This window comes from Calypte anna, chromosome 4B, assembly GCF_003957555.1.
Source record: "Calypte anna isolate BGI_N300 chromosome 4B, bCalAnn1_v1.p, whole genome shotgun sequence".
NCBI lineage: Eukaryota > Metazoa > Chordata > Aves > Apodiformes > Trochilidae > Calypte > Calypte anna.
This window is the reverse complement of record NC_044249.1, coordinates 17281824-17302307: the sequence shown is the minus strand read 5'-3', so window position 1 is coordinate 17302307 and position 20484 is coordinate 17281824. Positions and strand designations below refer to the sequence as shown.

Sequence of the window (20484 nt, the reverse complement as noted above, 5' to 3'; positions counted from 1 at the left end):
TTTGAAATGGAAGAGGTTGTTTGGTAAAGTGAAAACTATCTCCTCTCAAGGTCTGGCTGAGCTGGAAATGAACAAGATACTTCACAAGATACTTCTGCCCCTGTACTCAGCACTGGTGAGGCCACACCTCGAGTCCTGTGTCCAGTTCTGGGCCCCTCAGCTCAGGAAGGAGATTGGGGTCCTGGAGCAGGTCCAAAGGAGGGCAACTGGTCTGGTGAAGGGACTCGAGCACAGACCCTATGAGGAGAGGCTGAGGGAGCTGGGGGTGTTCAGGCTGGAGAAGAGGAGGCTCAGGAGAGACCTCATCACTCTCTCCAACTCCCTGAAAGGAGGTTGGAGCCAGGGGGGGGTTGGTCTCTTTTGCCAGACGACTTTCAACAAGACAAGAGGACACAGTCTCAAGTTGTGCCAGGGGAGGTTTAGGTTGGATATTAGAAAGAATTTCTTTACCAAGAAGGTGATCAGACATTGGAATGGGCTGCCCAGGGAAGTAGTGGATTCTCCGTCCCTCGAGATATTTAAAAAGAGACTGGATGTGGCACTCAGTGCCATGGTCTAGCAACCGCAAAGGTGGTTCAAGGGTTGGACTTGATGATCTCTGAGGTCCCTTCCAACCCAGCCAATTCTATGATTCTATGATTCTATGTTTCACTGGGATGTGTTTTCAGTTTTGCCAAGTAATTAAACAAAGTGAGACTTGAGGCTCTGGACTTTTGTTATAGTGTTCCTGTCTGAAGGCAACAGTTTGTCCCACTTGTGGTCAGGACAGGTTTCTGTTTTCTACAGTTAGACAGAAGCTGAGAATTGTCTTCACCTTCCCTTCTTGTGGTCCAAACCCCTAGTCTGAAAGCTTCTCCAGTACTGCAAAAGGAGAGGCACTGTTGAGTGTTCACCATGCTGTGGGTCTTCAATACCTGTTTCAGGGTGAAGGATTCTATTATCTAGGAGACCAAGAAGGGTTCAGGATGCTGAAACTGCAACACTTTGTAGCTAGGAAGTAGTGAAGCTGCTAACATGTTAGGGTAGTTTTTGCAGGAAGCTTTAAAGACTGATGGGCTGGCATGATTTTGTGGTTTTTTTTTTACTATTATAAGCATGCCCTTTTCTACTCATTAATAAGATTACTTCTTGAAAAAAAAAAGATTATTTGGGAGAGGAAGAATTATGTACAGCTGGCAATCTGCCAAATGGAAGCCTTTGAACATGCTTAATGGACCATTGTTCAGAGGAAAAAATGTAATATTTTGGCTTTCTTTTTTTCATGCTTCAGATAGCATGAGCAGAGTGTGTTAGGCACACCAAGCACTTCACCAGGGCATCCTTTGAGCCCCGTGAATACACTGTGATCAAACACATTTGTGTCTCCTCTAAGAAGATATGGAGGTCACTTGGTGTAACAAAATGAGTATTTAAACCTCTTCCGTCCTGTTTTTCCATGTTCTGTAATGAGGTATCAGACTCTGCTTGGAGCAGTGACTTTCTGGCAGTTGGTACCAATAAGCTGTGCCTTTAAAGGTGTCAGTAACAATGTTGTCCCAGTGCTCCAGCTCCTTGCTTTCTGAGTCAGTGCACCAAACTCCACTCAGATCAACAGGATAGCTGATCAAATCTGATCTTCATCTGCTCCTTGAACAGATAAACTGCAAGTTGTTTCTTCTGGTTACTGAAAGCATTCACAGTAACTATTGTTTCTATCTGATGATGAATTGCACCTGCAGGTTAGACAGTGAACAGGATCTTTGCCATGGTGCTTTTCTGAAGATTTGGTGTCTGGTTGGTTCTGCAATATGTGTAATTCCCAGCCACCCTCAAAGGCAGCGTTTTTCTTTATTTACCTCAGTTAATTTTTATTGAAGTTTTCAGCAACTCAACTTCCTCTTGGTTTTAGGAAGAGATCAGGAAGGGCAGACATGAAGAGCAGAATCTCTGTATTTTGTTCCTAACAGATTTTCTTCATACAGCCAGGTATTTCTGTAAGTAGAATAACTCTGGCACATGAGGGAAGACAATTTGCAGTCACTGCCAGCAAGAGGGAGGAGGGAGCTACAGAGCCCAGATAATGTTGGATGTGAGATATGAAGGGGTTTTTGGGTCCTGTAACTATAGAGCCAACACATGTTATAGCTGGATTTTATAAAATGTTAAACAGGTATCTGAGCTACTATTTGAAAACAAACTCTTCTTAAGAGATCAGTCCTGATTTAAGTTTGAACTGAAGTCTGAAGAATCTGTAATCAAAACCTCTTCATTTCACAAATTAAATTAGTCCCTATCATTGCTAGCTAGTGACAGGTTAATTTCACTGAGGAGCTCAGAGTTTTGAATAAGATATTTCAGGCTTCACCACAAAATCCCACTATTTGACCATGTTAAAATCATCAGAGATCTGTACCCCAAGCCAAGGGTAATCAGCTGTGGGATAATGAGCACTGCAAGAAGAACAACAGGAAATAACAACAGCAAGAAGCAGAACAGGCTGCTGAACAAGAAAAGCTGTTTGTTTCAACCTATTAAAAACTAGAACAAGTGTCAGGGTAGGGCTAAGAAATGCTATCAGTCAGTAATCATTCAAAGAGATTAAAATAACTGTAGGTGTTTAAAAAGTGCTTATCAGAGGAAAAATATAACATAAAACTCCTGTGTGGTAGAGATCCAACCTTGATTACAAAACTGCACCCAGCATCCACTTTATGCTCCTAGTAAAGATGTCAATGCTCAGCACTGGGGGAGGAGGGAGATACACTGAGAAAAGCTGAAATAACAACATGGAAGTGAAAAAAAAAAAAAGAAGCCTAAGTTATGGAAACCAAGCAATAACTCTCCTGGAATTGTTAATTGTTCAGATCTAAAGGAAAAGAGATGTTCTAGTACCCAGCCTGGAGATGGTATCACCTGAATGGAGACCTTCTGCTGTAGTCACTGGTTTTTAAGGGGAAGGAAGAGTAAAAAATCAACCTGCAGGATAACTGTGACGGTGAAGGGGAGAGGTTCACTGAGGATGGTTGTGCCATACCACCCTGCTGGCTGCTGTTGTTGAGTCTTCTCAAACAAAATCCATCTGCAGTGCAGTATTACGTGTGGTGATGTTAACAGCTGGAGAAGATGGGGGTCTGGCTGCAGGAGTTGGGATAAAAGGCAGTGTGAAGGACAGGGTAACTGATGGAGTTCCTTAGGGATCTATCATGGAGCTGATAATACTTGTCATTACTGATGTTCCACAATAAGCAGGAATATGCTGATGAGACAAAATTAGTAGGTAGCCTTAGCCCAGAGTAGTTATGCTGGAATACTGTCAGAAAAAAAACCAGGTGACCTTGAGGAGTGGAGTAACAAATAAATGAGATTGTTTTAGCACCAGAGCTCATTCAGCTGTAAATTAGGAGCTCACTTGAAAGAATCCTCATTAGATACTGTAATTATTGAGGGCTTTGAGCCTCCAGTGCGTTGCATCTTTTCAACAGAGAAATGCAACCATAACATGGTGCTGTCATCAGGATGAAGAGGTGAGGGCTGCACAGGGGCCTGGTGCTCCTTTGCTGGAAGCTGGAGTAGGGTCCTGCTTGTTTCTGTCCTTATCTCTACACTGAAGCTGGAGCAAAAGGAGCACAGAGCTGATCAGTGGACCAGAAACCTCTTCCCAGCCCAGCTGGCTCAGGATGAGACATTTCCTTCATTCCCAAATTAAAGTGGAAAAACCAAAGCTGATTAAGTGGGAGGTGACACCTGAGGGGCTGGGACTTACATATGTACCTACTCCTTTGACCCTATTTCTTATCCCATAAGATTAACTTTCATGTTGTGTATTTCTCAAGGAAATAGTTTTATCAACCCCACAGAGCAGAGGAGCAGATTTTCCCAGGGAGCTCATCTGAGTTCCCAGCCAGGACTTTTTCCTGACAAAGCCAGAAGGAAGAATGAGGAGAGAAAGATGATAAAGCCTATTCACTTCCAGACAAAAAGATCATTAGCTAACTTAAATATTTGGTTCCCTGCCCATAGAGATTAAGCAGGATCATATAGACAAATTCCCCAAAAGGAAATAAACAGATAATAAAATCAGCAGACAATATCCTTTTCCTTCCTTGCAAATCACAGCAAGACAAATCACTCAGAAGAGGCAAGACCAGAGCTGTGGGAAGTTCTTCAGGGTGAGCTTGCATACTCCATATGGAGACACCTCCTCTCTTTAAAGCAGCATCTTCAGAGACTGAAACCATAGAAATGTATTATTAAAATTTGAAGGGGATCAGAGGGCAATTGGTCTTAGGAAGGCTTGAGGTGTCCTGCTGTTTCTTCACAAGGATGTTACATGGTTTTCTGTTTTAAACCATGCACACACTGGTTGCCATCTCATTGTCCTGCTCAACTCTGCACAGGATCTCATGGCCACCAGATACTAAATGATCCCATTCATGGCCATATGGACCAGTTTATTCATGGTCAGTTTACAGGGATGACTTCCATCATAGGAAACTGAGCAGAATTCAGGCTGGTTGGTGAGATGACCCATCAGGAGTTTGTCTCTGTGGACGGCCACTTGTAGTGTAACAAGGCAACCAGGTGCCACTAATTGCCAGGGAGTGAGCATGAGCTTGTCCTTCAGGACTCACCTTTTATTGGCCCCCTGGTCCTGCTCATGCGCAGTGGGGGCCCACCCTAATTGGGCACAGGTGGGCTTAACACAAGCTCATGCTCACTCCCTGGCAATTAGTGGCACCTGGTTGCCTCGTTACACTACAGCCACTGGAGCTAGAGAAGCAGCAGCAATGGCTTTTGCTGCAAAGAGATACCTGAGCAGTGTGGGGATTTATGTTATGGAGAGAAGGGTAATCTGCAGCTCTGATCAGCTTAGGCTGCTCTAATATTCCTATTTCTGGAGTACTGAACTGCTGCCTGGCTCTATCCTGCAGTCAGCATGAGGCTTGAGCAGACCAGGCTTGAAGTCTCTTGAGTCTGGAAATGGATCTTGCCCTCAAAGCTTTTGCAACTTGACCATCCTCTGGTTCCACTGCTAACCTGCATGTGTGGGAAAAAAGACACAAGCAGATGCCAAACCAAAAGCCCTGGAATGGGATGAATACCACCAAATCTGTGATGTAATCTTGTTTGATGGTCAGACAGTGAGGCAGAGATGGGAACTGATGCAAATCTGTTGTCTTTTTCATTTTTACAGAAGCATTTTGTGAAATGTTGGTCTCAGATATACACAGGCTCTGATGATCCAGACTTTGTGGTGTCTGTTTACTCTGAATTTCACTGTCATATCCACTGCCAGCTCTCTAGCTACAGGGGTGCATTATCCTACTTCAAAAAATAGTGAATAATAAGGGTGATGGTTCATAGAAGAGCTAATCAGTTAACCACCAGGTATAGAAAAAAGTGCAGTAGCTACAACTGAACTGCTGTTTCACTCCTTCAGTGAATATTTGTTGACACCTCTATTGTGTCTTAATTTTTATAATAACTGGAAAGAATGTCACCTGCCCTGTCAAGAGAGAAATTATCCTACTCTTGGCTAAAACCCATTCCCTGTCTCTGTTTGGAGCCCTCCTCTGAGGAGGTAAAATTAAGAATTCCTCACTAAAATTAGATTAGCAGTTGCCACATCCAGAGACACGTCTCTCCTTCTAAAGCAATTAGGAAAAGATAACGAGTGGTTTCTTTGCATAGGTAGGCTGTGATCTCTGTGTTTGATGGTGTGAGCTGCTGGGTTAAATATTCATCTGAAAATATTTAACTTAATTCTTTCTCTCCACACCTTTTATTTCCAGGACAGCATGAAAAGAAATCAGAGTGCTTGTACCATTTTTGTCATGTTGCCTGAAGAAGCCAAGCAGCACTTTTGAGCCAAGGAATCTGGCACTGAACCTCCAGATGTCTCTTTAAAAATTACTGTTGCAAAATAATACTTGCATCTAGAATCTGACAAGTTTTTAATTAATCACCATTTTCATTATTTCACTCGATTAAGAAAATTCAAAACATCAAAAATTATCTAGCATCTAGAATAAAGATTCTGAAAGCAGCAAAACAGAGGTCTGGGCTCCTCCAGAAAGTCTCAGACTCAGTTGAAATGACACTCAAATGTCTGGGCTAAAACATAAAGTCTCATAGAGCAACATTTTCCTGAATGTTCTAAAACTTTGTGCAAATCCCATTGAATATACCAGTATGGATCAATTCAAAGATTAAAGATGTAACCTCACAACTCCAGCTGCTCCCAGCTGTCTCCCCTGCTGTGGGCAGGGGCTGCCCTTAAGGTTTCTGCCATTAGAGGAACCTTCCTATCACATTCATCTGTCCCTAATTAATTGAGTCTTGAAACTGGGAACTTTCTCAGACACTTAACAGTAGTTGCTTTTGACTTGATGAACTTTCAAAGGTCCACTCTCCTTTTTTTTTTTTTTTTAATGTGCTATTTGCAAAATATTCTCCCTCCGGCCTGTCCTCTCTCCAGGATCCACTGACAGCTCCACAGCAGGAGCATCCAGAGCTCCTGCTTTAACATTTGCTGTCTAAGCCAGCAAGCTTTTCATGTCCTGCCACCTCTGTTTTGTCTCCTCTGTAACTTAATGCCTTCCAAACCAGCCAGGAGTGACAGATATCCAGTGACCTGATTTCAGATGTCGACTCTCAAAACTCTGTACAATCCAGAGTTGTTTGGTAAGAGCACATCTGTCAGAAAAACATCATCATGGGACAGAGAATCTGTTTCCTCACTGGTAAAATATGTGCCTGCTTTCCAGTTTGAATTCATCTTTTGTTTCTTGTGCTTTTCACTGCTACACTCAAGATCATTTACTATGGGATATTTTTCCCTAAAGATGCTTTTATTTTTATGAACAAGTAACCTCACATAATCAAAACTGATTTAAATCTTTATTTAAAGGAACTATTTCAACCATTTATTTTCTGCAGTTTGTTCTTGTGCCCTTCCCTATATATCAGTGACTTTTTAAAGATTTTTTTTTTATCAGCCATGATCTAATGTCAGCTGAATGCCCACTACTTACAACTTTTCATCATTGCTCTGAGAGTGTTTAACCCTGCTGTTGCCAGAGTATAATTCAATATATTGGAAACATACTTGGAATAAGCTGGTGGTTCTGAAATAGGTAAGATCTGTTCTTTTTCTAAGCAGTAAATGCTGAATATGGATAAATGTTAAAGTATTTCTGTGCAGTATTTGGAGGCCAGTTACTTACAATACTTCTGAAGCAGCAACATGGTTTTGCAACATGTGCATTTGTTGCACCAGAAACACATTTTTATTGCACCATTTAACACAGAGCCCAAGCAGTGATATAAGCACGTGGACATCAGAGAAATTATATTGACTGCAGATAATTTGAATTCCTTGTTTACAGTAAGTGAACTTACACTGTCTGCACCCTCCATTTCCATCCTTTCCCTGCAGACACTTTAACCAAAGTGGTTGTGGTGCCAAGACAGCATTTTTTGAGATTTCAGTTCATCATCATTGGCCTTTCAAGAAAGAGCCACTTTCTGCCAGGTGAAGTTATTTCATGTTTAATACAAAGAGGAAAATAAGTTTTTTCACTAGGCTTTTTGTGCAATCAAGTTTTTTTTTTCATGCTATTTTCCATACTTTTGTTATTCACTAAAGTTTTCGGGGGGTTTTGTTGGGTTTTGGTTTTGGTGTGTGTGTGTTCAGATAAAAGGCAAAGCATACAAGGAGAAACTTTTAATGCTTGTTTATCTGAAAATTTTACTGCACCCATTTTCCTTTACAAGCACAGGGATAGCAGGGGGTTGTTCTGCTTGGGAAATACCTGCACTTTCAGTGTTTTCTCAGAGAGATGTGTTAATTTTTTAACATCTATCAAAAGTAGTTTCCTTGAAAAGCAGTTTTCCATTTCATACTCAGAAATGCCTCTGTTTATCATCGTGCAAGCCTCTGATCTCATGAAAGACTCATTCCTGGCCTGGAAATTGTGTGGCCTTGCACAGAGATAGAAGATGCAGCTATAAGAATGTGTTGTGAGCAGAGTCCTTAAGCAATATCTTATATATGGGAATATATAGGTAAACACAAGGGACAACATCTATATTGAGGCAGCATATTATTCTTATATATGTGTATATATATGTAAATATATACAGATTTATATATTTAAAAAATATTTTTCATCTTTGCTAAAAACCCCAAGGCACTTGAATATTCTGACAGATTAGCCCTAAGGTTTGAGGTTCCCTCAGGTTTTGGATCTGGGGTGTCAAACCTATTGCCAAACATCAGACTGTAAATTCAAATGTTATACTTTAAAACCAGAAAAAGAAAAAAAAACAGAAAGAAAAAAGAAAAAAAGAAAAAAAAGAAAAAAAAACCAAACCAGACGACGCTGGTATCCTTTGCAGGACACGTTAAAAATAATCAAGTAAGCTTTGAAAGGCGATGCTTTCCTCCAAGAACACTGAGCTCAGCCCCAGCTCTTGCCTTGCCGGACAGGCTACAGGTTTTCCTGCATTGCCATCTGCTGGGGGCTGTGTCCAAAGGCAGCCCCGCACCTCCCGCACCTCCCGCACCCCCCGGCCCCGTCCCAGCCGGGCAAGGGCTCGGAGGGGACAGGGAATGATGCTCCCCGCACAGGCAGGAATGCCAGAGCTTTACAAAACTAATTTTTTCTCTTATCTGAAAATGTAAAATACTCTATACTTCCCATAGCTTTGTGAGCTTAAACATTCAGATAGATTAAATAAATAAAAAAAAAATTCTAAATAATTTTAGATTTTTTTCTCCCTAATCAGTCAGGAAGCCCTTGCTCTCAGTGGCTGTGCCTCTTTGCAGCCAGGTAGCAGCACACTGACAAAGGCAATGACAGAGCATTTTCACAGAACACCAGGTCAAAAAGGACCTCCCAGGTCATCAGGTCCCAAATTTCTTGGCAAGAACACAGTCTATGGCCCAGCACCCTGTCCAGCTGAAACTTCAAAGTCCCCAATGCTTGGAAATCCACCACTTCCTTGGGAGATCATTCCAGTGAAATATTGTAAAAAATTTTCTTCTTGATTTTCTGTGATTTAGGTGAGAGAAGGCTGTCAGAGTTACCCATCTCAGACTGCTGCTGCCAGCAGTTTCCTATACTACCCCCTCTCCATGTATCTTGTCCCTTTGATATTACCCAGTGTGGGTTTTGTGTTTAGATTAAAACCAAACCAAACCAAACCAAGACACTTCTCTAGAATTCAAGTTTGATGACATGCAAGAGAACTGGATGTTGGGAGCTCTGCAAGCCTGGAGGCTGCTGAAATTACTGAAAGGTTACTGAGAGGTGGCTTGCAGTGCAGTGGGATGTGCCTTGATCTTCACTGGGTCTATTCCTGTAGGAATATCAACCTGTGACATGGACATCTATTAACTAACACAGAGAAATGCTCATCAGGCTCCAGCTAAGAGTCTGCAGAGATCTTTCTGCAGAGGAATAAGCAATTGACCCTTGATGATACTACTCAAGTGTGTCAATGCTGCTGTGCAGCTTCAGCAAACACTATGGGGTAGTTTTTAAAGAAAATTCTAGACATACATGTAGGAAGGTGCCTCGTGATTTGTGATGCTTCTCCTTCAGCTATTCCTGGGGTGTATCCAGAGCTCGGGTGAGAACGGCATTCAAGCTATTGAGAAAGAGTGCATCGACCCCTCAGGTTTTAGATAGCAGCACCTATTAAAAATAAAATCACTTCCTTCTGCAGCAGTGAGGAAAGTGGGGTTACAGGGTGCCCCCAATGCCCTCCTGGCCCCTGCCTTCCTCCCTCCCTCCCCTCGCAGTGAGCAGCCTGGGGATGGAGGCTGCTGGCAGGGGGGAGAGGAGGGAGGCTGCAGGTTTGCCTCCCTTCAATGCTCCCCAAAATTTCTGTCAGAAACGTGAAGTCCGGGGGCTCCCCAGGGTCCCGCTGCCCCCCCGGGGTCTCTGAGGGGCAGCACCTCACACCCCTCCCCTCACACCCCTCCCATCAGCTGCCACCGCCTCCCTCCTCCCCACGGCTTCCCCCGCCCTGCTCCCTCCCCAGGCCTCTGCCAGCCCGCACCGTGGCCTCTTTTTTTCCCCCAAAACCGCCTTTTTGAGCCATTCTGTGGAAATTTCCTGAGCAGCGTCACAGTCCCGAGGCTGCGTGGTGACCGCCACTGCTCAGGGCTCCCTGAGGGCCGAACCCCCCCCTTCTCCCTCTCTCCCTCCTCAGGCTGGTGCTGCCTCATCCCCGCGCTCAGCCTCAGCGGACACCAAAGGGTTAACACCCCTCCCCCCCCTCCAAAAGGGGGCGCGGCCCCTTTAAGACCTCCCCACCTTCCTCCCACGGCGCTTCCGGGTTGGTGTGACGTCACGATTGCGTCATCGTGAAAAACCGTGTGTCGGAAGGGAGGTGGGGGGGAAGCTGCTCGGGCTCCCAGCGCCCGCGGGTGGGGGGGGGAGAGTGGTGCGGTGGTAGGTGCCCGGGTGGGGGTGTGAGGAAGGTACCACCCGCTGCAAGGAGAGGGGGGGAGTGCAGCCAGCGAGGGGCGGGGCTTCCCCTCAGGGGCGGGCAATGGCGCTGCTGAGGCCCGGGCCGGGCCGGCCCGTGGTGGGGTTCCGGTGTTCTGAGGGGCTTCTCTGGGTCTGAGTGGTTCTCTGGGGCGGCTTTTCCGTCTCCCGGTCCCGTCTCGTCTCCCGTCCCCTCAGCTGTGCCTCTGGCTGCCGGCAGAGATGGACCAGCGGCTCGCCGAGCTGGTGGAGGAGCTCACTACCTCAGGGGAATCGCAGCTGGAGTCGGGCAGGATGAAAGAGCTGAAGAAAATCTGCAAGTACGACCGGACCGAACGCACCGGACCCGGGGGAGGGAGGGGGTAAACGGGTCTCACTGTCGTTCCCCCCCGGAGGCGAAGCTTCTCTCCCCCGGGTCAGAGGGAACCGGGGGGCTCCTCAGGGGCGTCCTGGAGGCTCCTCTGTGAGCTCAGACAGAGGCTGCTGGTTTAAAATACGTTTTTAAAACGTTGTGGGTTTACATGCTAAATATTTATAATATTTTTAATTTTCCCATCGATTTCTCCTTTCCCAGGTCTTCGGAGGAACACATCAGCCACGCCTATCACCTGCTGATGACCCGGCTCAATGAGGAGCACGCAGAGATGCGATTCTCGGCTTTCCAGATCGTGCAGGAGTTGTTCACCCGATCCCATCAATTCCGGACACTGATTATTTCCAGCTTCCAAGAGTTCTTGGAGCTCACGTTGGGGATAGACCATGAGCAGCCTCTTCCCCCGCCCAAAGAAGTGGCACAGAAACTGAGGAAAGCTGCCATAAAGGCAGTGCAAGACTGGCATGAGAAATATGGGGAGGCTTACAAGAAGCTTTCTCTGGGATACCACTTCTTAAAACAGAATAAGAAGGTACCCTGCGTTTTTACCTCTGCATGTGTGCTTAGGTTGTGATTGATCAGAGATGTTAAAGTGAGGAAACCAATAAATATAAAAGCTGTTGGAAATGACACTGTCTTTAGGAGACATCCTGTTGAGCATGGGCTTTAAAAAACAAACCCCAAACTTTTTCTTCATCTTGCAAACCCTCAGGCTTTTACTTAGATCTGGTCTCACCTAGCCTTTTTTTAGGGTGCAAAAAAGTATTGCTCACCAGCAGGCTTTCACCCACTGATTCCTATGTGAAGCCTCACAGTCTGGCTTTTTAGAAGATAAATAATTATTACATCTTCAACTGAGAACAATCAGCTATTAAGTCATTCTTTGCCCATTTAAACTATCTCGATTTCTGTACTGTCCAGTTCTAGAATCTTCTAAGAAAAAAATAAAACAAAAAACCAAAACCACATTGTAAATATTTTAAGAAAAAGCACAGTGAATCACTCAGATTTATGTTTATATTTTTGTCATAAGAAAATAAAGTGAAACTGAATGCTAAACTTACTCTCAATCCCCAGATCTAATATAATTGTAAAACCCCAAATTTGGTAACTTTTAACGAACTTGAATGTCTCCTCTCCTACTTTCCTTGCTTATGAACTTCTTCAGGAAGTGAAATGTATACTTGTGGTAACAGTGCTGACAAATTTTCCTAAATTTCCTTTACTAACAGTGAACCTAGTTTGATTTTTTTATGTGCTAGGAATACTTGCTCTGTGTAGGCTCTTCCTGACCATTCCTCATAACCCCATCTTTCCAGTGCTGTGCAGGACTCCCAAAGCCCAGTTATTCCTACAGTTTAGATGCAGGAATCCAAGTGTTTTGTTTTCCTTTCTGAAGGCCACTGATTCTTAGCAGCCCTTTATTAGTAGAAGTAAAAACTCTGTTCAGAACTGCTGTAGTTATTGATTCCAGGAGGAGAGGAGATAAAAGGAAGTACTGCTGAGCTTCTGGCTGATCACTGATGCTGAGGATTTTCCACCACAGATAAGAATCTTAGGAAATTGATTTTCTATATATTTCTCACGAGGAGTGTTTACTTTTTTCTCCATTTCCTCCTTAGGTGGATTTTCAAGATGTGCATGCCAGAACCATGGCTGAAAGGAGGAGGGAGGAGGAGAAGAAAAAACGATTGGATAACATTTACAAAGAAAAAGCCAAAAGAGCTGAAAAAGAAATGGAAGGTGAATTACTTCGGTCCTGTTATTTGGTTTGTTTATAAAGCAACCTTTTTTAAAGTTATAAGGATGTTCTAAGAGCATAGCTGACCACAGAAGGGTGGAATAATGCTTTTTTTTAGAATTTGGCCCTCTATCTCTTTCACCTAAAGAATATCCAGGGAAATAAGTGGCAGTCCTTTGAGCTCAGGTAGTATGAAAAGTTAAAAAAAAATGTTCTCAAGTAAAGGTCTAGCCTGTAATTTAGTAATGTATGACTGTATAACCTGGAGCAGGCAAATCATGAGACTTTTTGGAGCTGGTGGCTTAATTTCTGTATCTGTGACCTGGCACAGACTTCTAAAGATAGCTTTTGTTATATTGTATATACAGTCCTTGTGTTCCAGAAGTATAGGTGGTGATCTGCAGAGGAATCTTGGATGCTACAGAGGGTATTCAGGAAAATGTCATGCTGCTGCTACTGTGTGTTACTAGGGGTTGGAACTCCAAGCAACATGTACATAGCAGACATGTTGCTGTAATATGAAAGAGGAACAGAGAGAGTAAATATATTATATAGTAGAGAAAAGGGGTTATTTAATGTAATTACTTTGGTATATGCATTGCATGCAACTGTGTCTGCATTTACTCTGCATGCTGGAAATATTCTTGTGAAGAAGGGTGGAATTTTAAAGAGATTTAACCTTCTTCAAGTTGCACTTATTGATAGCATCTTTTTCTGCAATAGAGCATTCATGGTTGTGCCTACAAGCAACTATAATGTTCATGGCTGTGGAATGAGTACATACCAACACCAATGAGAATATCCTCACTAAACCTTGGGCTCCTTCAGATTCTGTGAAGTATTTGTGTCATCTTTGATGCACAGTGAAATTTGGAAAGCCTAGGAAAAGGAGGAATTCTTACTTTAAATTACTTGATGAGGAAGTTCTAGATTTGATGCTTAAGAAAGCTGTTGTCACTTTTCTAAAGGTGGTTTCTGCAGTGGAGAGAGATCTATCTGGATAAATTATGAGTGATTACTGGATAAATTATTAGCCCTTCAGCAGTTGAGTTTGTTTTGTAGAGCTTTGCTATGGAGATAATAGCATTTTATGTTGTTTAACAGTATTCTAAAACAAATGTCTCTTGACAGAAATGTCCCAAGAGATTGCCAGCACTCTGACAGAGATGGAAAACTGTTTCCAACTTCTGATGCCAGATCCTTTTGACTTCAGTGGGAATGACACAGAACTGGAACTCAACAAACAAACAGCAGCTAATGAGGATAGGCCTGGATCTCCCCTGTCCTCTCAGATGGAAGCTAATCAGTCCTGGTTTGGACACATGGATGATGAACAGCCATGCTGCAGCAAGGACATTGTTTCTGTTTCTCAGTATGTTGGAACTGAGAGAAACAAAGAGTTAGATGAGAAAGAGGACACACCTGAGCAGAAGGAATTGGATGGAGGAACATGCTTGGAAGTTCAATCTGATGTCCCTGCTCTCAATGAGGATGATTACCAGATTTTTGTTAGGAGCCATGGGCTTGTTTCACATAAGTATACTCTAGACCTTGAAATCTCAACAGGTACTTGGATAAATTTTCACATATAGCTGGAGACAGTCTTTGGCTGAAGTGCTTTGGAGTTGGGATTTGTGTTTCTTTTTTCCCCATCTTAAATGCTTGGGGTTCCTGAACACCATATATTTTGGAGTTCTTCTCTAGTTCTGGCTTACCTAGTAACCATTCTTAGGTTTGCATGTCCTTGTATGTGATTTATAGATATTGTTAATTACCATCTAAGATTGAACTTCCTTACTGGTTGTCATAACCATATTGCAGCACTTCATCATACCTGGGAGAAGATTAGTTTCCTATGTATAAGAAAAAAAAAATCAGTATATTTTCACAGTATATAGTTCTATTTTCCATATGCCTCACCATTCACCTCTTTATTTCTCTAGCTAGAGTATAAACTACTAATTTAAAAATCTTGCCATTGTCTGTTTTGCAAACTTTTTTTCTTTGCTACTGACAATTTGCCAGAAGTAGTAAGTAGAGTTTTGCTAGGAAGTCTTAAGAATTATGATTATACCCTTTTTATATAACTTTGCTAATGTGAATTACCTCTTGAAAAGTTAGCATGGTTTGTGTTTTGGTAGTCTATGTGAAGTCTCTTACAAATACTGCCCTAACAGAATTTCATGTGCAAATGGTCAGGTTTCTGACAGGTATCCATGTCTGTGCTTGCAGACAACAGAACTGGGAATTTATCTATGGGGCTTATGAAGGACTAAGAGGTGAAAAGTACCATTTTGACTTGAGTAGTGGCATACTTGGCTTCTTTGACAAACAAATCTCTATTGCCACTTGGGCAGGGATTTTTTTTTCCATATTGAATATGCAGAAACTGATACAATAGTGCCCAGAATTGATTGAAAGAATTGATTGAAACTCAGGACAAGGTTTAATGTAAATAGAAAGTCTGCACTTGACTGTGGTTTATTTAGAGATTCCTTAGTAGTCAGCTTAACAACTCTTTCTATCATTACTGGACTGAATGTTTTCCTCTCATTTTTTTAAAATATGTGGAAAATGGAGAAAAAAAAATACTTAGAAGAGAAACATTCTGTTGTTTGCAACTTTCTCTGAAGTGATCAAATATTTTAGAGTTTCATATCTACTTCTCCTGCTTAGCTTCTTTAGCTCCTGTAGTGAAGATACTATAAATACTGTGCACTAACTATTTAACTATTTTTTCCTGTTTTGAGCAGATATAAAAGTGCAGGAGAATGAAGACAATACTGCCATAATAAATAATGTCACTGATGCACACAGACTCCTCAGAAATAAGTTCTGGCCTTCTGTACAGTCCTGGATTCAGGTGGGATGAAGAGAGAATTTTTTACTTTTTTTTCTTTTTAAATGAAAAAATAATGAAAAAAAAAAGATGGAGAAGCAAAGACTGGAGTACAGTAAATCCTGAGGGAGAGTGAGCAAGAAGGAAATTAGAGTTGAAGAAACATTGCTGCTACCTATAGTCATACTTTTTTTAAAAAAAAGAGTAAAATGTAGCTTCTTTGGACAGGGTTAAAGTAAACCACAGCTTGTTTCTGTCATACATACCTCTATCAGAAAAGCAGCGTGTCCTTTCTGTCAGCTGATATTACTGCTCAGGAGCTTCACACATGGAATTTGGCCAATAGGACTCTCTCAGGAGATGTTTCTACCAGCTGTTCCTTCTTTTTTTGTCTTTAGTAGTTCCTATTAGCTTTTATATTCTAGATAGGTTAAGTGGCTTTACTAATTGCTACTTGTAAAATAAAATAATTTGTGACAATGTTGTTCCATTAATTATGAACAAAACTTGAAAATGTTTTTTTTGGGGCAGATGTCTAGAAAAAGGTTAAGAATGTTGACTCTCTTGCTTTGCAGTTATTTACCAGGGCAGGAATAAATGATGATCGGCTGAGAAGTGCCATTGATCTCAAGAATAAATTGGAGACTGCTATGAAAAAATACAAGCAAATGAACATTTCCTTTAAAGAGAGAAAAAGAAAAGTGGTAAGTTTTTAAAAATTCTGTTATACTAGAGGGGACTAAGTAAGTAAAATAATGCACTTTTCTTAAACCTTTATCTGGCAAGCTTTTCAACACACATTTTGTTGATAAATACACTAATTCAGCTGATTGTAGCTTCCCTCAAAGAAGTTGCACAGAACACCTGTCTAGTATGCCAGGGGCTTGCTTATTAGGTAAGATGTAAGGCAACACTGTTGTTCTTCCGGATAGGAGAGTGGTTACATTTAGATGTTATTTACTCTTAAGTTCATGTGTCCCACTGTGATGTCCTCAGCTTCTTTACTGCATATTTCTCAGCAAACTCGTGGTCTTTTACAACTTGCTAAACAATTATACTGTCTCACAATTCAAGAAATCAATTTCTCTACTTTGAAGCATTTACTCTCTTGAGTGAGAATGTAATGTGACTGGGAATGTCTTAAAAGAATCAGTTTTTATATAAAGCTTTGAAGTGCCAAAATTTTCCACAAATACTAGCTACCTGTGGCAGTTTTTGTGAAACAGGCAAAACTTGTAAATAAACATGGAATGCAAGATCAAATACTTTATACAGATCTAAAAAGGATTTTATGGCTTCTTTATGTAGCTAAAAAGCAGAGCTGCAAAAGTTACTGTACAACTTGACATGAAAGTAACTGGTCAGGGTCCAGAGTAAAGTCTGGTTTATGACTGAATTATAAGAATTTGATCTGGACATTATACCTTGGTCAAAAATGTGGTAGCCTTGTTTAGTCAGGACTGAGTGTTGTAGACTTTGCTTTCATTGTGCAAATGAAGCTTTGTCAAGATTAATCTGGTTCATTGCCTAAATACCACACCAGTCAAAAATGCCAACTGTGAATGAAAAGTACTGAAAGACTGTCTTGTCAGAGGGCTTTTTCTCCAGTGAAATATGTGTGCTACCTTTATGCAACCAGCTATGAAGGAGTCCAGACATCTGTTGTCATTCCTGCCATTTGCTTGACAGGACTTCATTTGCTACACCTCTGCATGGAATATTGGTTGCTATATTTCTTGCAAGATATAAAGGACATTCAAGCCTTGATTTTTCTTCTGTGTGTGGGCATGAATGTGTCCGTGCTTCAAGTGGTATTGCTGCCACCTCTGGAGACTGATCAGTGCTATCTGTGTACAGTTTAAAGCTAATACATTTCATCATTAGAAAAATAAAGAAGGGAAAATAAATAGTAGTGGTCACAAAGAAGACATCCTAACAGAAGCAATGCAGATTGAGATATTAACTTATGCATTGAAAAACTATATATAATTATTCCTAGGGCTTTTCTCCAGCAGAAAATACCCAAATTTAGGTTAAGTGCTGAGCTACTTCACATTTATAACCTGAACACAGAGAGCTTTGTATTGCAGAAGGAAAATGTGTATATTATCTTTCCTTTACATTAGATGACTTGGTTGAGATGTAAAAACATGGTAAAATGGGAGTGTGATGGAGCAAAATTAGCAGTCTCTTAGATGGGAATTATTAAATCCCCATGTGCCAAATACATACATATCAGCATATGGAATGCTACATGCAGCTCCTCTTTAATTCATATTGCTGTTTGCACTGAGTATTGTTGCTTCTGACCCTACATTCTTGTGTCATTGGAATTACAGTTCTTGCTATGCCAAAGTTTTGCTATTTTCAGATCCAAGAAAAGAAGTACTGATAGTCTGTCCTCCAGAGCCCAGCCTCACAGCTCCTGGCAGTGCTCAGGGCTTTAGGGATCTCATTTGTTAGCACATGGAGTCAGTGAGTGCTGTTACCTTCTCATGTGTAGAGTTGTGAGCACCTGGAAATGAAAAGGAGCATTTTGTAAGCAAAGAGAGTGTGAAAAAAAGTGTCTGAGTGTGGAGAGTCCTGAGTAACTTGTTCAGCTTGTAGCTGGTCTGTGGCATCTCTGCATTTAGATATGATAGCAGTTTTTCTGGCAATTAGACTGCAGAGTTAGGTGCATACATTGTTAGCTGGAGAATGTAAAGGTGAATTGTTTGTGTAATTGCTCATTTTGAGTGTAATTATGAATTCTGCAGCACAGGCAAGCCTTAGCTTTTAGGAGAAAGTGATTTTATTAGCAAATATAGACAAGAATGAGAGGGATTTGGAAGCTTGGCTGGGGACAAGGGCTTGCTCAGTCTCCTTAGATTTTTTGTTCTTTCTTTAAGCTCACTCTCTCTCTGTGCTTCCATTGTCTCTAATTTCCCTCTTTGTTTTGTCTTCTGTGCTTTGTTTTTGCCCAGTGAGGGAGAGGAAAGGCTTTATAAAACCCTCAAAATGAGATCAAGAAAGTCGATAGAGGGAAGGTTTTAGTGAAAAACTGAAACTGGAAAAGATTTATTACTGTGAACTCTACTATACCTCTCAATCCTGTAGAGATTAAATTGCCACTTCGAAGAGGGAAGGCCCTGGAGTCTGTTGCCATTGCCACATGTCCCTGGTACTCTTGTTTAGCTGAGCAGTTATACATGCATGTGGCTGAGATCCAAATAACACATGTATTGGAGTAATTCTTGATACACCATTCAATATTAATCTCTCAGCAGTGTATCTGGCTGTAAATGACACTGAGAGGAAGAAGTTGGGGGTTACCTGGCCTGTCTTAACAGAGGAAACATTTGGTAGGTGCAGGAAGGTGTCTGGTTTTGGCCATTCTCACTACCTGTTCCCTCCAGGCTTTCCATTGTTTCCTGAGCACTCATCTGCAATTCAAGTGTGTTAGAAAATTAACACGAATTATTTTATCTGTAGTTTTTTTCCCTTTACTGAAAAATGGGAAGGGCTTGCTGGTTTTCAAGCTCCAGGAGAGCTTTCTGTAGGTTTATGGAACTTTTCTTACATGAAGTTACTTGCAGGACAGCACAGAACTCTGTACAGTGAAACACTTAGACTTGCATTGGCTTACAGTGACATGAGATATAACCAGCTCTTTCTTTTCTCCTCTGTGATGGTGAAGAACTCAAACCATCAGAAAACCCCAGTTATGGAGGAGGGACACCATTTTTGCATCTAAACCCTGCCAATGCAAGTAGGCTATGACACCATTCTGTGCTGACCTCCCAGGAGCTGTGGGAGGAGAGGGAAAAGAATGACAAAGGTTATCTTTTGATTGTCTAGAAACAAAATCCTTGCAGCAAATTTTATAAACTCTGGGACATCCCCTGCACTCCTTCTGTCCATTGCTGTGTTCCCTCCCACAGCTCAGAAGTCATCAAGACATTTCTTCCTGAGCTGTTATTTCTTCAAATTGTTGGGGGATGGACAAAAAATTAGAGTCTTGCTGTGCTGGTCCAAGGCAAATGAGTTTTTGTGTGCTCACACAAGTTATGTTTGCTTCAGCTAAATATCTATTTGGGGTGTGAATAGGGGGCTGGTTTCTGATGGGAAATGTATTTTGAGAGGATAAACAAGAGTTTTGAAATCCATTTTTTCATGAAACTGACTTTTAGCTAGATCTAGGGAGAGGAGGCAGAAGCTGTAAAAGGGTTTTTTTTCTCACAGTAGCTGGATGCATGGACAGATCCCTTTTTTTCTCTGAATGCCCGGTCAGGATAATCTTAGTGCCCAGTAGAGGGAGTGCATACTGCACGCTCCACATTATTCTCTATGCCACCTTTAACCAAAACCAACCATCATCTCAGTCTGTGTTTCCAGGTAAATTTACACTAACAGCAATACACCACAGACACTTCGAGTTAATTCTTGACTCTATATAAATGAATTACTATAAAATTACAATTGTGATTATTGGCTGGGATTGGTATTTAAATAGAAATTCCTGTTTCCAGAGGTTTAATTTTTTTGTAGAAATAACGTGCTTATGTCTGATATGTTCATTTAAAAATATTTCTTTTCCTAGATAGGAATAGTTTTATTTGTTCATGTCTTTTTTCTTTTTTTACAAATACTAAATAGATTTTTTGCTAGATGCAAATAATCTTGCAATTTTATGAGTTATGAGAGGATGAGTGTGTACAGTGTTTTCAATTACACCACACTACCTTTCACTTACATCATTATCATAAAGGATTATCCATTAAGCTAATGTTTAAAGTTCTAACATTATTAATAGAAATGCAGTTAATTATCTATGTTTTCTACACTGAGAGTATATTTGTCTCTTATTTAAATACCTTTGGGAAGCAATAGAAGCTTTACTATTTAGGTTGGTTAAAACTTGGTCAGATAGAAGCAATGGGGTGTGAGAAACATCCCACTCATTTGTCTGTCAGCAGAGTGATTGTTTAACAGGCCTGTGACATCTTGAATTTTTAATTTCAGGTTATATTAACAACAGGGGATATATAGTTTTTCATTAACTGTCTTCATTACT

General features: G+C 41.4%; 1 protein-coding gene across 1 annotated transcript in view; it reads left to right on the top strand.

Moving 5' to 3' along the window:
- The first annotated feature begins 10528 nt into the window (after window positions 1-10528).
- UVSSA (UV stimulated scaffold protein A) overlaps window positions 10529-20484 on the top strand; it is a 48166-nt gene continuing 38210 nt past the window's right edge. Inside the window, exons 1-6 of the mRNA XM_008501852.2 lie at window positions 10529-10798; window positions 11053-11383; window positions 12474-12594; window positions 13724-14158; window positions 15346-15455; window positions 16007-16135. Of these exons, the coding sequence (XP_008500074.1) occupies window positions 10701-10798; window positions 11053-11383; window positions 12474-12594; window positions 13724-14158; window positions 15346-15455; window positions 16007-16135 (1224 nt within the window). The 5' untranslated portion in view covers window positions 10529-10700. The remainder of the gene's footprint in view (window positions 10799-11052; window positions 11384-12473; window positions 12595-13723; window positions 14159-15345; window positions 15456-16006; window positions 16136-20484) is intronic.